Source organism: Hemitrygon akajei, chromosome 5 (genome assembly GCF_048418815.1).
Source record: "Hemitrygon akajei chromosome 5, sHemAka1.3, whole genome shotgun sequence".
NCBI lineage: Eukaryota > Metazoa > Chordata > Chondrichthyes > Myliobatiformes > Dasyatidae > Hemitrygon > Hemitrygon akajei.
Window position 1 is genome coordinate 19191171 of NC_133128.1, and position 20876 is coordinate 19212046.

The following is a 20876-nucleotide window of genomic DNA, read 5'->3' on the forward strand; positions in this document are numbered from 1 at the left end:
TATGAAACCAAAGTAACACCACAGTTTGTATTTCTGTGATTTGGGAGGTAATTTTCTCATAAGTGGTATTTCTTCATAAATTGATGAAGTAGTGGATAAGTGATTGAACTGAACAAACTAATGCATTAGAATACTGCTCTTTCATAGCCAAGCTTTCTGGCTTGACTCACACTGATTGGCAGTGACTCCCAAGTGCAGTAAATTTGAGTAGAGGCTCAAGGCTGAATCAGCGATCTCAACCCTAAGTGAACACAGACAAGTTATGTCCGATTAATACGGGGAAATGGAGGTATTAGTGTGATAAAGTACGACTGTAAATGGTAAAAAGCAATTGAATTTCAAAATATAGAGAGGCCTGTGAAAATTCTGGAAACATGTGGAATAAAAACGGAACAGAGATATTTTAACAACCATGGAAACTATCACTGACATGAATTCAAGAGAGAAAGCCAGAGCAGAGCTTAGCAGTGCCCCGTTAAGAGTTCAAAGTTCAAAGCTCAGAGTATGTCACCATGCAGAACCCTGAGATTTATTTTCTTGCAGGGATTCATGGTAAGTACAAAGAAACGCAACAGAATCAAAGAAATAGTATCAATAAAAACTACATACAAAAGCGAACAAACAACCAACGTGCAAAGTGCAGCGAATTGTGCAAATACAAAAGAGGAATCTAAATAATAATAATAGATAAATAAATAATATTCAGAGCAGGTGCTGTAGATTCCTTGAAAATGAGTCTGTAGTTGGTGGAATCAGTTGGGACCTCAATGTTGGAGTGAGTGAAGTTATCCACAGTGGTTCAGGAATCTGATGGTTTTTATGGTAATAACTGTTCCTGAACCTGGTGGTATAACACCTGAGGCTCCTCTGCCTCCCTCCTGATGGCAGCCATGAGAAGAGAGCATGGACTGGATGATCGGTGTCCTTGATGATGCTACTTCCCTGTGACAACGCTCCTTGTACATGTGCTCTGTGGTGGGAAGGGCTTTATCTGCTGCTTTTTGCAGGCTCCTCCATTCAAAGGTATTGGTGCTTCCATACCAGACTGTATGACTGTGGATTATGATTATGCTGAAAGTGGTCAATCTGATGTAAAGGCTCAAGGCTTTGCTGTGCCTTGAATGTGATACTCCTGCACAATTCTCTTTTGTCACATACACACCACTGCTCCAGTAATGTGGCTGCTAACTTGAACTCCCCTTCAGCAGCATCCTCAGTAACAGCAAGGTCACAGTCTGGCCCACTCAGTCATCATAAACCAATGCTGCTGAGAGGAGGTACATATGGGAATAGATTTCCAACATTCAACTTCTATGAATGCACAGAAATATACTATTCAAAACTTAATCATGAATAGCAATATTGTTGTATTTAAGCCGGGTAGCAGGAAAATAAGCAAGATTCATACATCAGACAGAAGTACACACAAAGTCAAGCTTATGCAGTGCTGGAAGTGTCAGTGATGTGAAATGCCAGTGGTACTCTCCTGGTAAATCAGAGGATATTTTATTTTATAACAAAAGGAGCATTATGCATTGTACTGGGGTGTAGCTGAGTTAACGTGGTTTGTCAGGGTTACCCAGGCGAACCATCCAGGGTTGATCACGCCCGGCTTGTGTTTACCCCCGGCCATGATAATGAGAGGCACGTAATTCTGATGGTTATGGTATTTGAGACCTCATTAACTGATGTGGGTGAAGCAGAAATACAGATCGACAGGATTTGTTTCAGAGTTCAAAGTACGTATATGCCATCGTATACTACCTTGAGATTTATTTTCCTTCAGGGATTTACAGGAAAGTAAAGAAATACAACAGAATTTATGGAAAACTATACATAAACAATGACTGACAAGCAACTAACGTGCAAAAGAGGACAAATTGTGCAAACAATAAAAAAATAAATAAATAAATTCTGAGAACATGAGTCATAGAGTCCTTGAAAGTGAGTCCATAGTTTGTGGAATCATTACAGAGTTGAGGTAAGTGGAGTTATCCATGGTCATTCAGGAGCTTGCTGATTGTAGGGTATTAACTGTTCCTGAACCTCGTGGTGGGGGACCTGGGGCTCCTGTATCTCCTACCCAATGGTAGTAGCTCTTCCACTTTCAAAACCCTCACCATGAACTGTGAGGTTTTCTCTTTCTATGTCCTGTTCGCATCTAAGATCAAGATGTCAGAAGTGCTACTAATGTTGCCACTGGTGCTTAGCAGTTAGCTTAACAGTGCCAGCGATCACTGATCAGGATTCAATTCGTGCTGCTGTCTGTAAGGAGTCTGTACGTTCTGCCTGTGGACTGTGTGGGTCTCCTCCGGCTGCCCCAATTTCCTTCCACAATCTGATGATGTACAGTTAGGGCTGGTGAGCTATGGGCATGCTTTGATGGCCTCGGAAGTGTGGCAACACTTGCTGGCTAAACAGGGCAATCCACACTGATTTGATTTGATGCAAACAGCATCAGAAAGATAGGTGGATAGGTAGCTTAGTTTTATTTGTCACATGGACATTGAAACATTCATGTACAGTGAAATTTGTCATTTGCGTCAATGACTAACACATTCAGAGCAAACACATGCAGTCATGGGGAGGACGTATGAACTCCTTACGAACAGCAGCAGGAATTGAACCCTGATCTTATAGCTGGCATGTAAAGCATTGCAGTAACTGCTTAGGAATACACTCAGTCTCTGGAGTTTATGGAGAATGGTACGAAAAACAAAACAAAACACCCAGTGCGCGGCAGACATGTGGACAAAAGCACCTTGTTAATGGAGAGGTCAGAGGAGAATGGTTCAAGCTGACAGGAAGGCAACAGTAACCGACACAACCATGCATTACAACAGTGGTATGCAGAAAGGCATCTATGAATGGACAACACGTTGAACTTCGAAGTGTCTGGACTACAGATGCAAAACTCCACAAACTTACACTCAGTGGTCACCTTATTAGGTACAGGAAGTACCGAATAAAGTGCCACTGAGTGTAGAGAGATCAAGGGCAGGTGGAAGTCTCATGTGGGACTTCCTGGAGTCAGACTAGCTGTAGTAAACATTGGAAGCTGAATAGAAGAAAGAAGTTAGCAGATCACTGACAAAAAGCCAGACCCATCTAAGATCCAGGAGAATGAAATGAGTTGAGTTTAAGGAGAAAGTGTTCAATATAAGATAATTTTGGCCAGGCAAAGGGTGGGTCTGATTGGATTGCTTTTGATGGGAAGGCTGAAGGGTTTTCTAGGGAAAGGAACAAAGAAAAGGAGATGGTTGGGCCGAAGAAATTATGAAGTAGGAGAATGTATTTCAATGGTCCTGGTATAGATGACAAGAAGATTGATATAGGAACCGTTGTGTCTACGCACAACTACATATCAATTGAATAAAGGCAGGCATGTGGGAGATGGCTTTAACTGGAGTATTCACATTGCAGTGAGAGAGAGAGAGAATAATGCACATACGTAGACAACAGTGTATGTACAGACAACAGATCAATATATAGTGTTGGGGGGTGTCATTACTCTAAAAGATATAGATCCGTACATTACACTTCCTCCCTCTTTAGAATAATCCAACATAAAACTGTAAATATACAAAACATTCAATTTCCCTTTCATAAACTCATATTCCAAATAAACATGCTTTCACAATAGCAGCCCATAACTAACTTCACAGTTCTAAAGGTTCAGTCTTTTGGGTGGTGCCATGTTTCTTTCAGTATAGCACCTTTGGATCTGTGGAGTGGCATCAGGTTAGGCAGGTGTCTTGTCAACAATGACGTTCTTGTTGCCCCTCTGGACCCGTGGAATAGCATCAGGTTAGGCAGGTGTTTTGTCAACAATGATGTTCTTGTTGCCCCTCTGGACCCGTGGAATAGCATCAGGTTAGGCAGGTGTCTTGTCAACAATGACGTTCTTGTTGCCCCTCTGGACCCGTGGAATAGCATCAGGTTAGGCAGGTGTCTTTTCAACAATGATGTTCTTGTTGCCCCTCTGGACCCGTGGAATAGCATCAGGTTAGGCAGGTGTCTTGTCAACAATGACGTTCTTGTTGCCCCTCTGGACCCGTGGAATAGCATCAGGTTAGGCAGGTGTCTTGTCAACAATGACGTTCTTGTTGCCCCTCTGGACCTGTGGGATAGCATCAGGTTTGGCAGGTGTCTTGTCTAGGTCAACATTCTCAGTTTCCAGTGTCACATTGCTGTCAGTGACATCACCACTGCGAGGTAAGTCCAGTGGCTGTAATGTATCCATCTTGTCAAATGTAATCAACTCAGGTGCGTTCTTCAGTTGAACATCCAGTATCTGGTCCACATGATGTCTCCATGTCTGATCTCCAACATCCACTGTGTACATCAATGGTCCAGTTCTTATAGCTATCCTGCCGGGTGTCCACTTGATTTCTCGGTAATCATGCGCTAGGACTTTCTGTCCAACCTTGAAGCTCCTTGCTGCTTCACTTGGCAACTGGCTGAGCTGTTTATTCTGCACTTCCCTCCATAGATCTGCTTTCAGGAGGTCTATGTTGGATCTCAGATTCCTGCTCATGATCAGCACTGCAGGTGTTTGATTTGTCATCACATGAGCAGAGTTCCACTACACAAAAAGGAATTTGGCCACCTTGTCCATTGCTTTAATGGACTTCTTGAATGTTTGGATAAACCTTTCAGCTGACCCATTCATTGTTGGGTGGTGAGGAGCTGACTTGAAATGTCTGATGCCATTTTTCTTCATGAACAGTTGGAATTCTTCTGACATATATTATGGTCCATTGTCACTCACAATTTACTCTGGTAAGTCATTTCCAATTAAGATAGTCGTCAGAACGTGGACAGTCTTTGCTGAGTTAGCTGACTTCATTGGTATATCCTCTGGCCACTTCAAATGAGCATCCACATCAATCAGAAACATGGAGTTCATCAATAGCCCAGCAATGTCAATATGTACCCTTTGCCATGGTGATGACAGCCACAGCCATGGGTGTAATGGTGCATGTAGGGGTGCATTTTGAACTTTTTGGCATCCCACACAGCTTTCGGCCAAGTTTTTTATCTGTATATCCATTCCTGCCCACGACACGTAGCTCCAGGCAAGACTCTTCATCTTGACTATACCCAGGTGACCTTCATGCAGATTTTCTAACACTCTGGTGCGCAGTTTAAAGTGAACCACAACACAAGAGCTACACATGAGCGTTCTTCGGCATACCGACAGATGGTTGTGTCTTACTGAGAAATCTGGAAACACAGGGTTACCATGAGCTGGCCATCCTTGCATGGTGATTTCATAGACTTCTGACAATGTCGGGTCATTTATCGTTTCCCTTTGTTACCAGCAACTGGTCCACCAATGCGGCATGGAACACCTCTGCTGGGTCACAGTACTTTTCTTCTTCAGCTGCCAGTAGTGGAAGATCTGACAAGCCATCAGCATTGCTGTGTTGTTTGGTACCCTTGAACTCTCTATCATAAGAGTGGGCTCCTAGGAACAGTGCCCAACCTCGTAAACGGGTGGCAGTCATCACTGGAATTCCCTTCCTGGGACTGAAAATGGACACAAGGGGCTGGTGATCTGTCACTAGTGTAAACTCTTATCCATAGAGGTAGTGGTGGAACTTCTTTATTCCCCATACTAGACTAAGGGCCTCTCAGTCAATCTGTGAGTAGTTGCATTCTGCACTGTCAGTGATCTTGAAGCAAATGAAATTGGGCGTTTAGATCCGTCTTTTCTAATGTGTGATAAAACAGCTCCAATGCCATAAGGGAATGCATCACGTATCAGTCTGATGGGCAGGGATAGGTCATAATGGGTGAACAGTTCATGGGACATTATTAGTCTCTTCATTTCCTTGAATGTTTTTTCACATCTTTCTAACCATTACCATTTTATTCCTATCTGTCAAAGCGCATTCAATGGGTGCAGCACTGCAGCAAATGTTTGGGAGAAACCGGTGGTAGTGGTTTACAAGGCTCCATTATGACCTGAGTTGTGACATATTTTCCGGTTTGGGTGCTTGTAGGACTGCTTCAATCTTCACTTGTGACTTACGTAAGCCATGCTTGTCAATGACAAGTCCACAATATGAAATTTCATTCTTGAGAAATACATTTCTCTCTCTTTGCACACAGACCAGACTCACTTAGCCTGGTAAGCATTTTATCAGATTCTGGAGGTGCTCTTCATCATTTTTGCCAACCACAATGATGTCATCAAGGTAACATTGTGTTCCTGGGATATCTTGGACACTTGGTCCATTTCCCTTTGGCAAATTGCTGGAGCTGATGTGACACCAAGATGAGACTATTATACTGGAACAGCCCTTGTGAGTGTTGATTGTGAGGAACTCCTTGCTTGACTCTGCAATCTCCACTCTCAGTTTTCAATCATTGAAAACTTCTCCCCACCTGCCCAAGATGCAAAAGTGTCTTCTAATCATGGCAGGGGATACTGCACTGTACACAGCACTGGGTTGATGCTGACCTTGAAATCCCCACATATGCAAACATCTCCAGCCTTCCCTTTCTTTATCACTGTGACAATGAGCATGACCCAATCACTCTACTCAAGCTTGGAGAGAATGCCAGTAGAGAGGTCATGTTGCAACTCTACAAATCTCTGGTGAGACCGCACTTAGAGCATTGTGTTCAATTCTGGTCACCTCGTTATAGGAAGGATGTGGAAGCTATGGAGAGGGTGCAGAGGAGATTTACCAGGATGTTGCCTGGTTTGGAGAACAAGTCATATGAAGCAAGGTTAGCAGAGCTGGGACTTTTCTCTTTGGAGTGTAGAAGAATGAGAGGGGACTTGATAGAGGTCTACAAGATTATGAGAGGCATAGTTAGGGTGGATAGTCAGTACCTGTTTCCCAGGGCACCAATAGCAAACACCAGAGGGCATAGGTACAAAATTAAGGGAGGGAAATTTAGGGGAGACATCAGGGATAAGTTTTTTACACAGAGAGTTGTGAGTGCCTGGAATGATTTATCAGGGATGGTAGTGGAGGCTAAAACATTAGGGGTATTTAAGAGTCTCTTGGACAGGCACATGGATGAAAGAAAAATGGAGGGTTATGGGGTAGTGTGGGTTTAGTACTTTTTTTAAGGATTATATGGGTCTGCACAACATGGAGGGCTGAAGGGCCTGTACTGTGCCATAGTGTTCTATGGTTCTATGGTTCTATCTCCAAGCTCTGAAGTTCAGCATCCACTTTAAGACGTAATGCATAAGGCACTGGACGCACTTTATGGAATCTTGGTGTTGCTGCTTCATCCAGTTCAATTCTGGCCTTCATGCCTTTGAGTTTACTCATCTCCTTCTCAAACTCCTTCTCAATAGCATTCAGCAGCTTTGAGTCTCTGGTTAGTGCTACCATTTGGGCTGCCATTGCTTCTTGTTGTCACTCGAGAGCTTTGATTGAGTGCCAGTCTAGTTGGATTTTTGTCAATTATTCACATCCGAAAAGTGCTACCCCTCCATTTCTCAACACATTGCGTTTGGCCTCCATACATCATATTTACTTTCTGTTCGCCTTTGGGAGACACTTTTTCACATGTGTAAGTCTTTAGCATCACTGAGGTCTTCTCAAATGGTATCTTAGAAAACAGTCTGTTGTAGTCAGCCTCTGGAATTATGGACAAAGCTGACCCTGCATCCATCTCCATTTTCAGTTTTTCACCAGACACATACATTGTCATCCAGATGATCTTGTGATCTGCTTCAGTTACACTATACAGTTCTAGGCATGACAGTTCGCCTTCATCAGACTCTTAAGTTGTCTGATTCTGTTTTACATTCGGTAACTTTATGCATTTGCTGAGTTTTGTATTTGAGACTTTTCACTCGGTTGTGCTTTTTGTCTCTTTGCACACTCTCTCTGTGTGACCTTGTCTGTGACACTCTCTGCAGACTTTTTCTTTGAACCAACAGTCATTTACATCATGGGAGAATTTGTCTCATCGATAGCATCTTTGGCATTTTACACCATTCAGGGACATTTAGTGCATTTCACATTCTAACCTCCTTTTCTGTGGTTCTGCTGCATGCTTTGCTGCAGTCTCTAATGATATTGCAATGGTCAATGCCTGTTCTAAGGTTAGGTGTCTTTTGGATACAAACCTCTTTTGAGTGCTTTGACTATGCATGCCACATACAAGCCTGTCCCACAATGCATCAGGAAGCCCATCTCTAAAGTCATAGTACTGGGAAAGTTTGTGCAGTTCTGCAATGTATTCAGAAAGGCTTTCATTTTTTGACTGGTTCCTTTTGTAAGATTAAATTTCTCAGCTATTACCAGTAGTTTGGGGCTCAAGCGATTGTGTAAAATTGTAACAATTTCATTGAATGTCTTGCTTGCTGGCTTTTCAGGCACTACCAGGTTGCAAAAGAGACTTACGTTCTTGGGCCCATTAAACTAAGAAGTGCAAAGACTTTGCTTTGCTCCTCCATGCTGTTCGCATCACAATACAGTTCAACCCTCCCGATATATGACTCCCAGCCTTCATTAGTGCTATCAAGTTCATCACCTTTCCTGACTGAAGCCATTGCCACATTATTTTCACTTTAAATTCAACGCGTCTTTCACTGTTACTCGCGTGTTCCTTTGTTAGCGCCTGTGATGGCTTTCTCATGCTCTTTAACTCTTGCCATTTCATCCCATAACTGTCAGTGCAGTTCATGATATTTTCTGACATTCAGGTTCGTACACGTTGCCAATTTGCTGTGTCTATTGCACAACTACACAACAATTAAATAAAAGCAGGTACACGGGAGATGGCTTAACAAATGTTTATGTCATGTTTAACAAATCTATTAGAGCTTTTCAAGGAGGTTACCAGGAAAGTGGACGAAGGGAAGGCAGTGGATATTGTCTACGTGGACTTCAGTAAGGCCTTTGACAAGGTCCCACATGGGAGGTTAGTTAGGAAGATTCAGTCGCTAGGTATACATGGTGAGGTAGTAAATTGGATTAGACATTGGTTCAATGGGAGAAGCCAGAGAGTGGTAGTGGAGAATTGCTTCTCTGAGTGGAGGCCTGTGACTAGTGGTGTGCCACAGGGATCAGTGCTGGGTCCATTGTTATTTGTCATCTATATCAATGATCTTGATGATAATGTGGTAAATTGGATCAGCAAATTTGCTGATGATACAAAGATTGGAGGTGGTGTGGACAGTGAGGAAGGTTTTTAAAGCTTGCAGAGGGATTTGGACCAGCTGGAAAAATGGGCTGAAAAACGGCAGATGGAGTTTAATACAGACAAGTGTGAGGTTTTGTACTTTGGAAGGACAAGCCAAGGTAGAATATACAAGGTAAATGTTAGGACACGGAGGAGTGCAGTAAAACAGAGGGATCTGGGAATATAGATACAAAATTCCCTAAAAGTGGCGTCACAGGTAGATAGGGTCGTAAAGAGAGCTTTTGGTACATTGGCCATTATAAATCAAAGTATTGAGTATAAGAGTTGGAATGTTATGGTGAGGTTGTATAAGACATTGGTGAGGCTGAATTTGGAGTATTGTGTGCAGTTTTGGTCACCTAATTACAGGAAGGATATTAATAAGGTTGAAAGAGTGCAGAGAAGGTTTACAAGGATGCTGCCAGGACTTGAGAAACTGAGTTACAGAGAAAGGTTGAATAGGTTAGGACTTTATTCCCTGGAGCATAGAAGAATGAGGGGAGATTTGATAGAGGTATATAAAATTATGATGGGTATAGATAGAGTGAATGCAAGCAGGCTTTTTCCACGGAGGCTAGGGAAGAAAAAAAAAACAGAGGGCATGGGTTAAGGGTGAAGGGGGAAAAGTTTAAAGGGAACATTAGTGAGGGCTTCTTCACACAGAGAGTGGTGGGAGGGTGGAATGAGCTGCCAGATGAAGTGGTAAATGTGGGTTCACTTTTAACATTTAAGAAAAACTTGGACAGGTACATGGATGAGAGGGGTATGGAGGGATATGGTCCATGTGCAGGTCAGTGGGACTAGGCAGAGCCAAGAAGGGCCAGAAGGCCTGTTTCTGTGCTGTAATGTTCTATGGTTCTATGGCTTTAACTGGTGTATTCGCATTGCAGCAAAAGCAAGAGAGAGAATATTACACATGCATAGACAGCAGCGCATGCGCTGACAATAGATCGACATGTCATGCTAAGGGGGAGGGGGTTCATTGCTCTGAAAAAAATAGACCCATACATTACAGGAAGGAAATATTTAACATAGGAGCTGATCAATTCCATGAGACAAGATTGGCATGGTGGTTTCACTGGAGAAATCCTGGTTCTAGATCTTGGAAAGTAGTTGCGCTGTGTTTGGGGGGAGTTTCTCCACCTCATTTACAATCTTGGAATTGATGCATTATGTTCATGGTGGGACTGATACTAAGAGAGTAGAAAATGTCGGAGTTTCCATTCAGCCTCTTTTATTCCATTATTTCCATTACCTATACACTATAGAGTAAGTTTCATGCTCATGTTGGTGTATTAGTATCTCTCTTCCATGTCACTTTGTGTGGTTATCCTCAAGTTGAAACAGTTTAGTACATTCAAAAGATCACAGGAAGCCAGTTTGAACCAACTCAACATTTCATGATAGTTGCATCCCCTCTATTCTTCAACATTATCAGATACCAAGGCTGTGCCCTTCTGGTCCTAGTCTCCCCCACTATTGGAAACATCCTCCCAGAATCAGGTTTAATATATCACCAGCCTATGTCATGAAATTTGTTGTCTTTGTGGCAGCAGTACAATGCAATGCATAATAATAGAAAAACAAAATGGCAATTGCAATAAGTACATATATTAAACAGTTAAATTAAATAAGTAGCACAAAAATAGAAATGTAAAAGTAGTGGGGTCGTGTTCATGGGTTCAATGTCCATTCAAAAATCTGATGGCAGAGGGTAAGAGCTGTTCCTGAATTGTTGAGTATGTGACCATGTCTGTTCTATCTAGACCTTTCAATATTCAATAGATTTCAATGAGATTCTTCGAATTTCCTCTCTGTTTCTGTCCCACTGCTCTGAACATTAAGTTCATTCCTTTGTGATTTACATATTAGCATTCTCAGATCCCCACTTCATTCTTTGACTTCCAAGAATAAAATTTCTGCCATTTCACTAGCTAAGCCTCAACCATTCAGTCAATTCACATATGTATACACATAACTGCATTGGACAGCCTTTTGATAATTTTGTTAATGCTAAAATGATGTATTATTGCAATATTAATACACTCATGCAGATTAACTATGATTAGCTGTCATCCCCTATTGCTGTAAATTAAACTGCTTCCAAGAAAACTGCAGGCTATAAAACAATACATCCTTGTCATGTCAATGGGCCACAAATAACGGGAGTAATAAATGGATATTAAACCACCTTTTGACAAAATATGCAGATAAATGTGCATGATTGGCTGATTATAAATACTATTGGATTGCACAGTCCAGAATGCATACACTGCAGAGAGAAAAGAATTACAAGCCACTTCCTCAGCAGTCAATTCCTGTCACACGCCAGTGTGCAATAAATTTTCAGTTTAATTTTTGTTTAATATAAAAACCAGGCTTTGTGAGCGCTGGTGAAATCAGCGGCAAACTCCAGGCACATTCCAGATGTATGACAGGCAGCCCTAGTCAAAAGGAAATGACCAGGACAAGGCCGTCAACTGGTGCCTGACACAAAGACAGATTGGAATATTAAACGGATATAAGCCGGCATCAGTTAATTACTGTAAATACTACTGTTTGTACACTTGTGGATTTAATTTCCTCCGTGAGCTATTTTCGGAAGGCTGGATAATAAATTCACATTAATCCCCTGTCAGTCCCCTATCAAGGCTACTCTTAACCCTTTTAAAATAATTTTGTTTGTGACTCATGTTACCTCACATCACTGTCTTATTGGATCTTATGTTGCAGGGATATTGAATACAAGGAACTGCAATTATCACTGGATCAGACCACCGCCATCAAGGCATCCTTTCCCTACAAGATGTTGCTGTCTACCTCACATGAAAACCAAAAACAACTTAAACCTAAAATCTCCAAGCTGAAGTCAAAGCTAAAGACGTCTCCATATCCACAGGTACAAATTATGGAACCTTTTCCTCACATCACTCCCAGATCCCCTTGTCTAGGTACCACTGGAACTAATGTTTGAGCTGAGGAATGCATAGCAGAGGTCTGCTGTTCCTTTTTTTCCTCACAGGAAGCATCAACTTTACTTCCTGTTACTATGCCTCAATGGAATGTTACATGGTGCAATTTGAAGAAAGGGATGGAAAAAAAATTAGATGATCTTCTTGTTGGCCTCTCTAGCAACATCTTTCTTGATTAAGGAAGTACAGATGTCACCCAGGGTGACTCATGTGAGCTTTGTCTACTTCCTACGCGGGAAGCATCTGATGTGCGATCTCAGCTTCTCATTGAGAGCACCGTCAAGGGCATGAACTGGAGCTGTACAAACCTGCATCAGATTAGAGCAGCAAAGAGTTTGTTCTATCCCAATACCATGCAGAATCCTACCTTCCAAAGTTGATAAATATTCACATCAGAAAATAACTGATTTCTTAATTATACATTCAACTATTTTCAAGTATTTACATAAAGTTGGAGATGGAAGTGACAGCTACCAGCCCACTTATTTTTAAATTCTCATTGCTTTTCACCACAGTAATAATTTTAAAGATTTAAATAAAGGAAGCATTGTATGTCCATCTCATAATACAAGACAGTTCACAGTTCACGGTCATAGTTTGGACTTAATGTAACTTAAACCAATTTAATGGTATGTGAAGCAAGCTTTAAGAAGTTGCACTAGCTTTTCTTCAGTCACTTTTTCAAAACTCATTACTATAAAATTTCAGATGTTTACCACTGCTGTTAAAACTATTCCATCCCAGATTATGTTATCAACTCCAGCCTCATCCCAGTGCCCAATATTCAGTTGTGTGGGTTGGCAGGCTTTTCTTTCTCTTCTGTGGGGCTTAGAGTTTTGTTCAATTGATTAATATAGAACATAGAACAGTACAGGCTTTTCGGCCCATAATGTTGTGCCGACCATTTAATCTACTCCAAGATCAATATAACTCTTCCCTGATACATAGCCTTCCATTTTTCTATCATACATGTGCCTTTCTAGAAACATTTTAAATATCTGTAATGCATCTGCCTCTACCACCACGCCTGGTAGGACTTTCCACACACCCACCACTCCCTGTGCAACAACCTACCTCTGACATATCCCCTATACTTTCCTCAAATTACCTTAAAAATTATGCTCTCTGGTTTAGCCATTTCCGCCCCTGGAAAATGCTATCCATTCGATCTTGACCCTTTATTACCTTGCACACCTCTATCAACTCACCTCTCACCCTCCTTCCTCCCAAAGAGAAAGCCCTAACTCACTCAACCTAACTTCATAAGACATGCTCTCTAATCCAGGCAACATCCTGGTATATCTCCTCTGCACTCTCTCTAAAGATTCTACATCCTTCCTATACTGGGTGACCAGAACTGAACACAATATTCCAAGTGTAGTATAACTAAGGTTTTAGAGAGCTAAATTTATAATTGTAGAACCTAAATCCAAGCAAGAATTTATTTTTCATATCTAGGAGCCACTTGCAGAAGCACTGTTTTCATCACTGTCCCTGAAACAGGAATCAAACCTGGGATCTTCCTGAATTGCTAACTGGATGGGATTGGCTGAAGGAGAAGTGAAAGTAAATTCAATAGTAATATTTCAGATAAATCAGGTTATCATTTGAAGAAAAAATATGAGGGAGGGGAGAGGGAGGGAGGAGGGAAGCAAGACCAAATAGAATAATCTTCCAATGAACAGGCCTAAGGAACCAAATGGCCTTCTTTCAACATTGTATCATTGTACAATTCTAGATTATAGGAAATCTTTGATAGTTCTGGAGAGTGTGCTAAGGAGATTTACAAAGACTGCAAAATTATATGTACAATGAGAGATTATCTGGTTTAGTGTTACTTTTTTGGGGGAGAAAGAATACTGAGTGGAGATTTAATTATAGTAGAAACATAGAAACATAGAAAATCTACAGCACAATAGAAGCCCTTCGGCCCACAAAGCTGTGCCGAACATGTCCTTACCTTAGAAATTACCTAGGGTTACCCATAGCCCTCTATTTTTCTAAGCTCCATGTACCTGTACAGAAGTCTCTTAAAAGACTCTATCGTATCCGCCTCCATCACCGTCACTGGCAGCCCATTCCACGCACTCACCACTCTCTGCATAAAAAACTTACCCCTGATGTCTCCTCTGTACCTACTTCCAAGCATCTTAAAACTGTGCTTTCTCGTGCTAGCCATTTCAGCCCTGGGAAAAAGCCTCTGACTGTCCACACGATCAATGCCTCTCATCATCTTATACACCTCTATCAGGTCACTTCTCATCCTCCGTCGCTCCAAGGAGAAAAGGCCGAGCTCACTCAACCTATTCTCATAAGGCATGCCCCCCACCCCCAATCCAGGCAACATCCTTGTAAATCTCTGCATCCTTTCTATGGTTTCCACATCCCATAATTTTGTGAAAGGCTTCAACAGGAAACCAAAGAGGACCAATTTCCTTTAGCAGGGAAATCACTAAAAGTAACAATGAGTTAATACAGAAGGATGCCACAGTAGTGTAGAGGTTAGCGCAATGCTATTACAGCTTGGGGTGTCAGATTTCAGAGTTCAATTCTGAAATTGTCTGTAAGGAGTCTATACATTCGTGTGTGAAATGTGTGGGTTTTCTCCAAGTGTTCTGGTTTCCTTGTACAGTCTGAAGATGTACCAGTTAGTAAGTTTGTAAATTGTCCCATGATTAAGCTAGGGGTTGCTAGGTGGCAAGGTGGGGGGAGGGGGAAGGGGAGAGAGTGAAGCTACGTCCATACTACACCGGATAAATCTGTAACCGAAGCTTTTTCTCTTCGTTTTTACCCTCCGTCAACGCTAAAACGCGAAAAACCCGAAACCGGAGCTTTTCAGAAACACTGTCCAAAGTGTGTATTTTTGAAAATGCCGCTCGGGCAGATCTGTTTGGCTGGGGTGACCGGAGAAATCTGAAAACGCTGTCAGACGGCAGCGAGCCATTTCATTGTTTTCTTGAACACAACCTAACAATTTTAGAACAGACGGCAACGAGACTGATGCCAGGAGAGTTAGAAATGTACTCACCAAAATACTTTGATCCATAACTTACTGAATAAATAAGTATACTCACTTTGCCCTGTTTTCTGTCCTTGCTCATATGAAGGTGGTTTTACCTATTTATGCAAGTACTTCTCTGACAATGAATTGTAACAGCCTAATGTAACATTGTATGGAAATACAAGATAATACTGATGCAGACATGTTTTATACATTTAACAAGGGGCTTTATTAATGCAACAGAGTTAGTCAGTTTTTCAATGTTCGTCGTCAGCCGGGTCAATCTGTCCGTGAACTCCCTGTCGGTTGCCTCCATACACTCCAGTATTTTTTTTTACTTTTAAGTTCTCTTGCGCGAGAGCCAACAGCTGTCTGTCATTTTAGGTTTTTCTAGTCTGTAACTACACAAACGCGCACTTTCACGGTGAGATTTGACACTAAACATGTCGCTTGTTTTTGGTAGATGTGTCCTGCGCATGCGCAGTAGGAGGAGATTCACTGAAATCTCCGTTTCAATGTGGACAGAGATATTTCTAAAAATGCATAATGTGGACGCCTATTGTTTTTACGTGAAACCAGCGTTTTCAAAATTATCCGGTCTAGTATGGATGAAGCCTGAAAGGGGGAGAGGGGAGCGAGTGAGAGAGAAAGATAGAGGGGAGGGGGACAGGGAAGGGGGATAGGAGAAAGAGAAAGATAGAGAGTGGTTGGGTCTTGGCATGAAACATCAACCGTACTCTTTTCCATAGATGCGGCTGCCCTGCTGAATTCCTCCAGCAGTTTGTGTTGCGAAGGGGGGGGGGAGGGGAGGGAGAGGGAGAGGGAGAGGGAGAGAGAGAGAGAGATTTAATTTTTATTATCACTGACAAATGTTGTGAAATCTCTTGATTGTGTGACAGCAGTACATTGCAAGAAATAAAGGTTAATATAAGCTACAATACAAAGTAAAATATAGAAATAGTACAGAACAGGAATAATAAGGCCATGGTTAGAAACCTGATGTCAGAGGGTAAAAAACTGTTCCAAAAATGTGAAGTATTCATTGTCAAGCTCCTGTACGTCCTCCCTGATGGTAGTACTGAGAAAATGTTACAAAATCACATCACTTAACAAGTTTCAACCTCCTTTTCTAAAAGGGATGTGGAGGCCAAAGCATTCACTACATTTGAGAAGTATTTGGAAGAGCAATTAAAGAGCCAATTAGCCTGCCAGAGCTAAAGACAAATGCTGGGAAATGGCCAAATGGCCTGATTCTGTGTGGTAATTGCAATTTTTTATTGGTCATGTTTCTTTTATAAACAAATGGAACATGGGTGAATTGGAGAACCATAAATACAGAATAACAACCACAGCAGAAGAAAGAATGATTGGATTAAGGGTGGGGTTGCAGAAGAAAGATTACTTTAAAAGCAAGGGAATGGAAACTAAATGAAACAGTATTTACTGACCATAGTGTGTATCACAGTAACACTTTTAGTGATATCCCTTCTAAAGGAGTTTGGCCCTTTCTATTACAGTGCCAGTGACCCAGGCTGAGTTCAACCACTGTCTGCAAAGGGTTTGTATGTTCTCCCCATGACCTCCAGGTGCTCCAGTTTCCTCCCACATTCCAAAGGTGTACAGGTGAAGGTTTGCGAGTTGTGGGATGCTATGTTGGCATCGGAAGTGTGGCGACAACTGCAGACTGCCCAGCACAATCCTCGCTGATTTGATTTGATGCAAATGCCACATTTCACTGTAGGTTGTGATGTATAGGTGACAAATAAAGGTAATCTTTCTTTCAACATTTAAGGAATTACCAGGGACGATATTGCATTTCAGGAGTCACATTCCATTATTTCAATTGTTCTCTTACTTGATGACCTTAGGTTGCATTTCATACTGGGACCATTAATTAAGCCAATTATAGAGCCCATTCATTAAGAAATTGTATCCCTAATTTTCAGTTGCTCCAGTGATTTATTGACAAACAGTTCTCGTTTGTGGGAGAGTAGCGTTCCAGTAGCACCAAACATCCAATTTGCAGCCATGTTCAACTCACACTAAATAATGCCTATGTCATAATGTCATGGGATTTCAAAGGTTTCAAAGGTACATTTAATGTCAGAAAAATGTATACAATATACATCCTGAAATGCTTTTTCTTTGCATTGCTTTAAGTAACAAGAAGAGAGTTCAAATTTCAAAGTAAATTTATTATCAAAGTGCATATACATCACTATACACTATTCTAAGATTCATTTTCTTCTGGGCATTCACAATAGATACAAGTACATACAATGGAATCAGTGAAAAACTACACACAAAGATGGACAAACAACTGAAGTGCAAAAGAAGACAAACTGTGAAAATACAATGGATAGACAGACAATAATATCGAGAGCATGAGTTGTAGAGAACTTAAAAGTGAGTCTATTGGTTGTTGAGTGTTGAAGTGAGCGATGTTATCCACTCTGGTTCAGGAACTTCATGTTTGAAGGATAATAACTGTTCCTGAAGCTGGTGGAGTGGAACCTGAGGCTCATGTATATCCTTCCTGATGGCAACAGTGGGAGGAGAGAATGGCTTGGATGGTGGGGGTCTCTAGTAATGGATGCTGCTTTCTTGTGCCAGTGCTCCTTGTAGATGTGTTCAGGGGTGGTTAACCATGTGAATCGCGAATTCTTGGCTAGTGTGGAACCCTGAACATTTAAGATGTTAGGGAATCAGAAATAAGAAATTCATTCAGTCCAAACCCACCACATCTAAACATCAAAATATTGCATGTATTATCAAATGCACAAGTACGTGCATGTATAACTGCAATGAAAAAAATTATTTGCTTCAGTGTCACAGGCGCAAAGCATCCTATAACCAGCAAAAGAACAGGAAAAGTATCTCCTGCAAGTTGGTCACATCCAGCTGTAGATGCCCAATGTTGGCTATTTAGTTTATGGAAACTCAAACAGTAATTGTGAGCAGTAATATTGATGGGGTTACTGCTATTCACAGTCAATATCCTCATATACATCCTATCCTATCCAGACAACACTGGACATCCATTGGATTCTCCTATCACTCTACAGCTCTGGATTAAGAAAGAAAAATAATGCGGCACCCTATGGAAACCCCAAAGCTATTCAATGGAATGAAATGTTTTTGAAGTTAATTCAGTGCTATAATATGAGGAAATGCACAGGCAGTAAGGGCTGATAATCAGGAGAGAAATAATTTACTTAATTATGCTTAATTTAGGGATAAATGGTGCCAAAATGCTGGGTGATCTCTGTGATCATCTTTCAACAAGGCTTTGTGGTATCATGGGAAAAGAGCTTGTTTTGATCCAAATTCTTCGATATTGCAGCAGCATCGGCCTTGGTTATCTACTAAAATCTACAGAATGGAGTAAAATTCAGATTCTGTAAGATTATAAGACATAGGGGCAGAATTAGCCCATTTGGCCCATTGAGTCTGCTCCACTATTCCATCATGGTTGTTTTATTATCCCTCTCAACCCCATTCTCCAGCCTTCTCCCTGTAACCTTTGACACCCTGACTAATCAATAACCTATCAACCTCCAGTTCAGATATATCCAATGACTTGGCCTCCACAGCAAGGACAATATTCTACAATAGTACTTGGAGCAAGCTAAAACCAACATTGGCAGAATCATAAATAAAACATTAAGTGAACATTGTGGGTACATAGAGTGTCTATATCTCACTGGAACACCAGGAAGCAATCTACGCAACAAAATACATAACGTTTGAGATTGCCAGAAAGTGATGTACTAACTATGTTTGTCATAGTCAATGTGAATAAACTCAAGGGATATTAAACTAATTTTCTAATCACTTTTAATATAACAAATTAACATTGACAAAGCAGAGGGATATTTTATTGCTATTCAGCTGGAAGGGCAAGGTAATTTATGAAGAGTGCGAGAAGTTGTTCAAAATTTTTCAAAATTATGTGTCATAATTAGAATTGTCAAGGCTGAGGTGTTGCTCTTTGTTCAAGCTGATCTATGCCAATTTTTCTTCGTTGGCTTAAGCACATCTAGAGGTAAATTGTACATGAATGGTATTTTATCAAGGAATTTGGACACAGTGCTGTGAACTTACTGCAAAAGAAGGAATCAGAATCAGGTTTATTAAAACCAATGTATGTCATGAAATTTGTTGTTTTGTGGCAGCAGTACAGTGCAAGACAAAAATATTACTGAAAGTCACAATAAGAAATACATAACAAATAGTGCAAATTAGGGCAGGAAGTGAGTTAGTGTTCATGGGCACATTGTCTGTTCAGAAATCTGATGACAGAGGGTAAGAAATTGTTCCCGAAGTGTTGAGTATGTGTCTTCAAGTTCAAAAGTTCGAAGTAAATTTTGTTATCAACGTACATAATGTCACCATATACAACCCAGAGATTCATTTTCTTGTGGGCATACCCAATAAATCCATAATAGAATAATAACTAGAACAGAGTCGATGAAAGACGGCACCAACATTGGCCATCTATCAGTGTGCAAAAGACAACAAATTGTGCTAATACAAACATCAGTAAATAAGCAATAAATATCGAGTACATGAGATGAAGAATCCTTGAAAGCGAGTCCATTGGTTGTGGGAACATTTCAATGATGGGGCAAGTAAAGTTCAGTAAAGTTATTTGTTTCAAGAGCATGATGGCTGAGGGGTGATAGCTGTTCCTGAACCTAGTGGTGTGAGTCCTGAGGCTTCTGTACCTTCTTCCTGGTGGCAGTAGTGAGAAGAGAGCATGGCCTGGGTGATAGGGGTCCCTGATGATGTCCCTGTAGAGGTCCTGTGACAATGCTTCATGTAGATGTGCTCAATGGTGGGGAGGGCTTTATCTGCGATGGACTGGACCGTATCCATTTCTTTTTGTAGGACTTTCCATTCAAATTCCACACCAAGCTGTGATGCAGCCAGTCAATATACTCTCCACTCTACATTCAGACTCCTGTACCTCCTCCCTGATGGTAGTAATGAGAAGAGGGCATGTCCAGGGTGGTGAGGGTCCTTAATGATGGATACCACCATGTGAAGTGAGAAAATTGTGGAATTGGATGATATGCTTGTGTGTATTTTTATTAAAAAGCTCTAGAAAATACAGTGTCATTCATTCAGGGAGATGAATATAAATAATAAAAAGAATTCAAAAATATATCTTTTTAAAATAAATTTAAAATAGCCTGTACAATGAAATTAAACGTTCTTGGAATGCAGTTCCTCTGTTACAAGTGACTTTCTTTTCCTCTTTATTACATTTGCAGCAATATAATTCATTCCAAACTGAGAAATCCGATTGTGATCATGCCGGTAGCTGGGGAGGCAGCCCCTCGCTGAATGCTCTATCACCCCAGGAAAATGCTTCCCACCAGGAGAATAATGAACTCCTTTATGCCTCTTCATATGGGCTCCCTTTCCCCTACACCTACGGACACTTCCCATTGGACCCACAAGTGCTTGGCAGCAAAAAGCAGATGGCACCTAGCAAGGCAGGTCAGAGTCAAGGGCCATCGTCTGAAACTGCAAGGTTCTACGTGGGTGCATTTCAAGCTACCAATGACAACCGCTGGCATCTGACAAGCTCATCAGCAGCGCAGAATCTGACTGCCTCAAAAAGCCTGCAGGATCACCACATCAGTGAATCCCAGTATTGTTCTACACAGAGCTATCAGTGTAAGTGATGCTGTTCTGCTCAGAGATACTTACGGGACTCACTGTTGATCAACTTC

At 41.3% G+C, this 20876-nt stretch overlaps 1 protein-coding gene across 2 annotated transcripts in view; it reads left to right on the forward strand.

Annotated features, from left to right (window-relative positions):
- LOC140727517 (single-minded homolog 2-like) overlaps positions 1 to 20876 on the forward strand; it is a 91159-nt gene that overhangs the window by 65996 nt on the left and 4287 nt on the right. For both annotated transcript variants that reach the window (XM_073044919.1, XM_073044920.1), the window contains exons 9-10: positions 11896 to 12061; positions 20412 to 20820. In XM_073044919.1, the coding sequence (XP_072901020.1) occupies positions 11896 to 12061; positions 20412 to 20820 (575 nt within the window). The remainder of the gene's footprint in view (positions 1 to 11895; positions 12062 to 20411; positions 20821 to 20876) is intronic.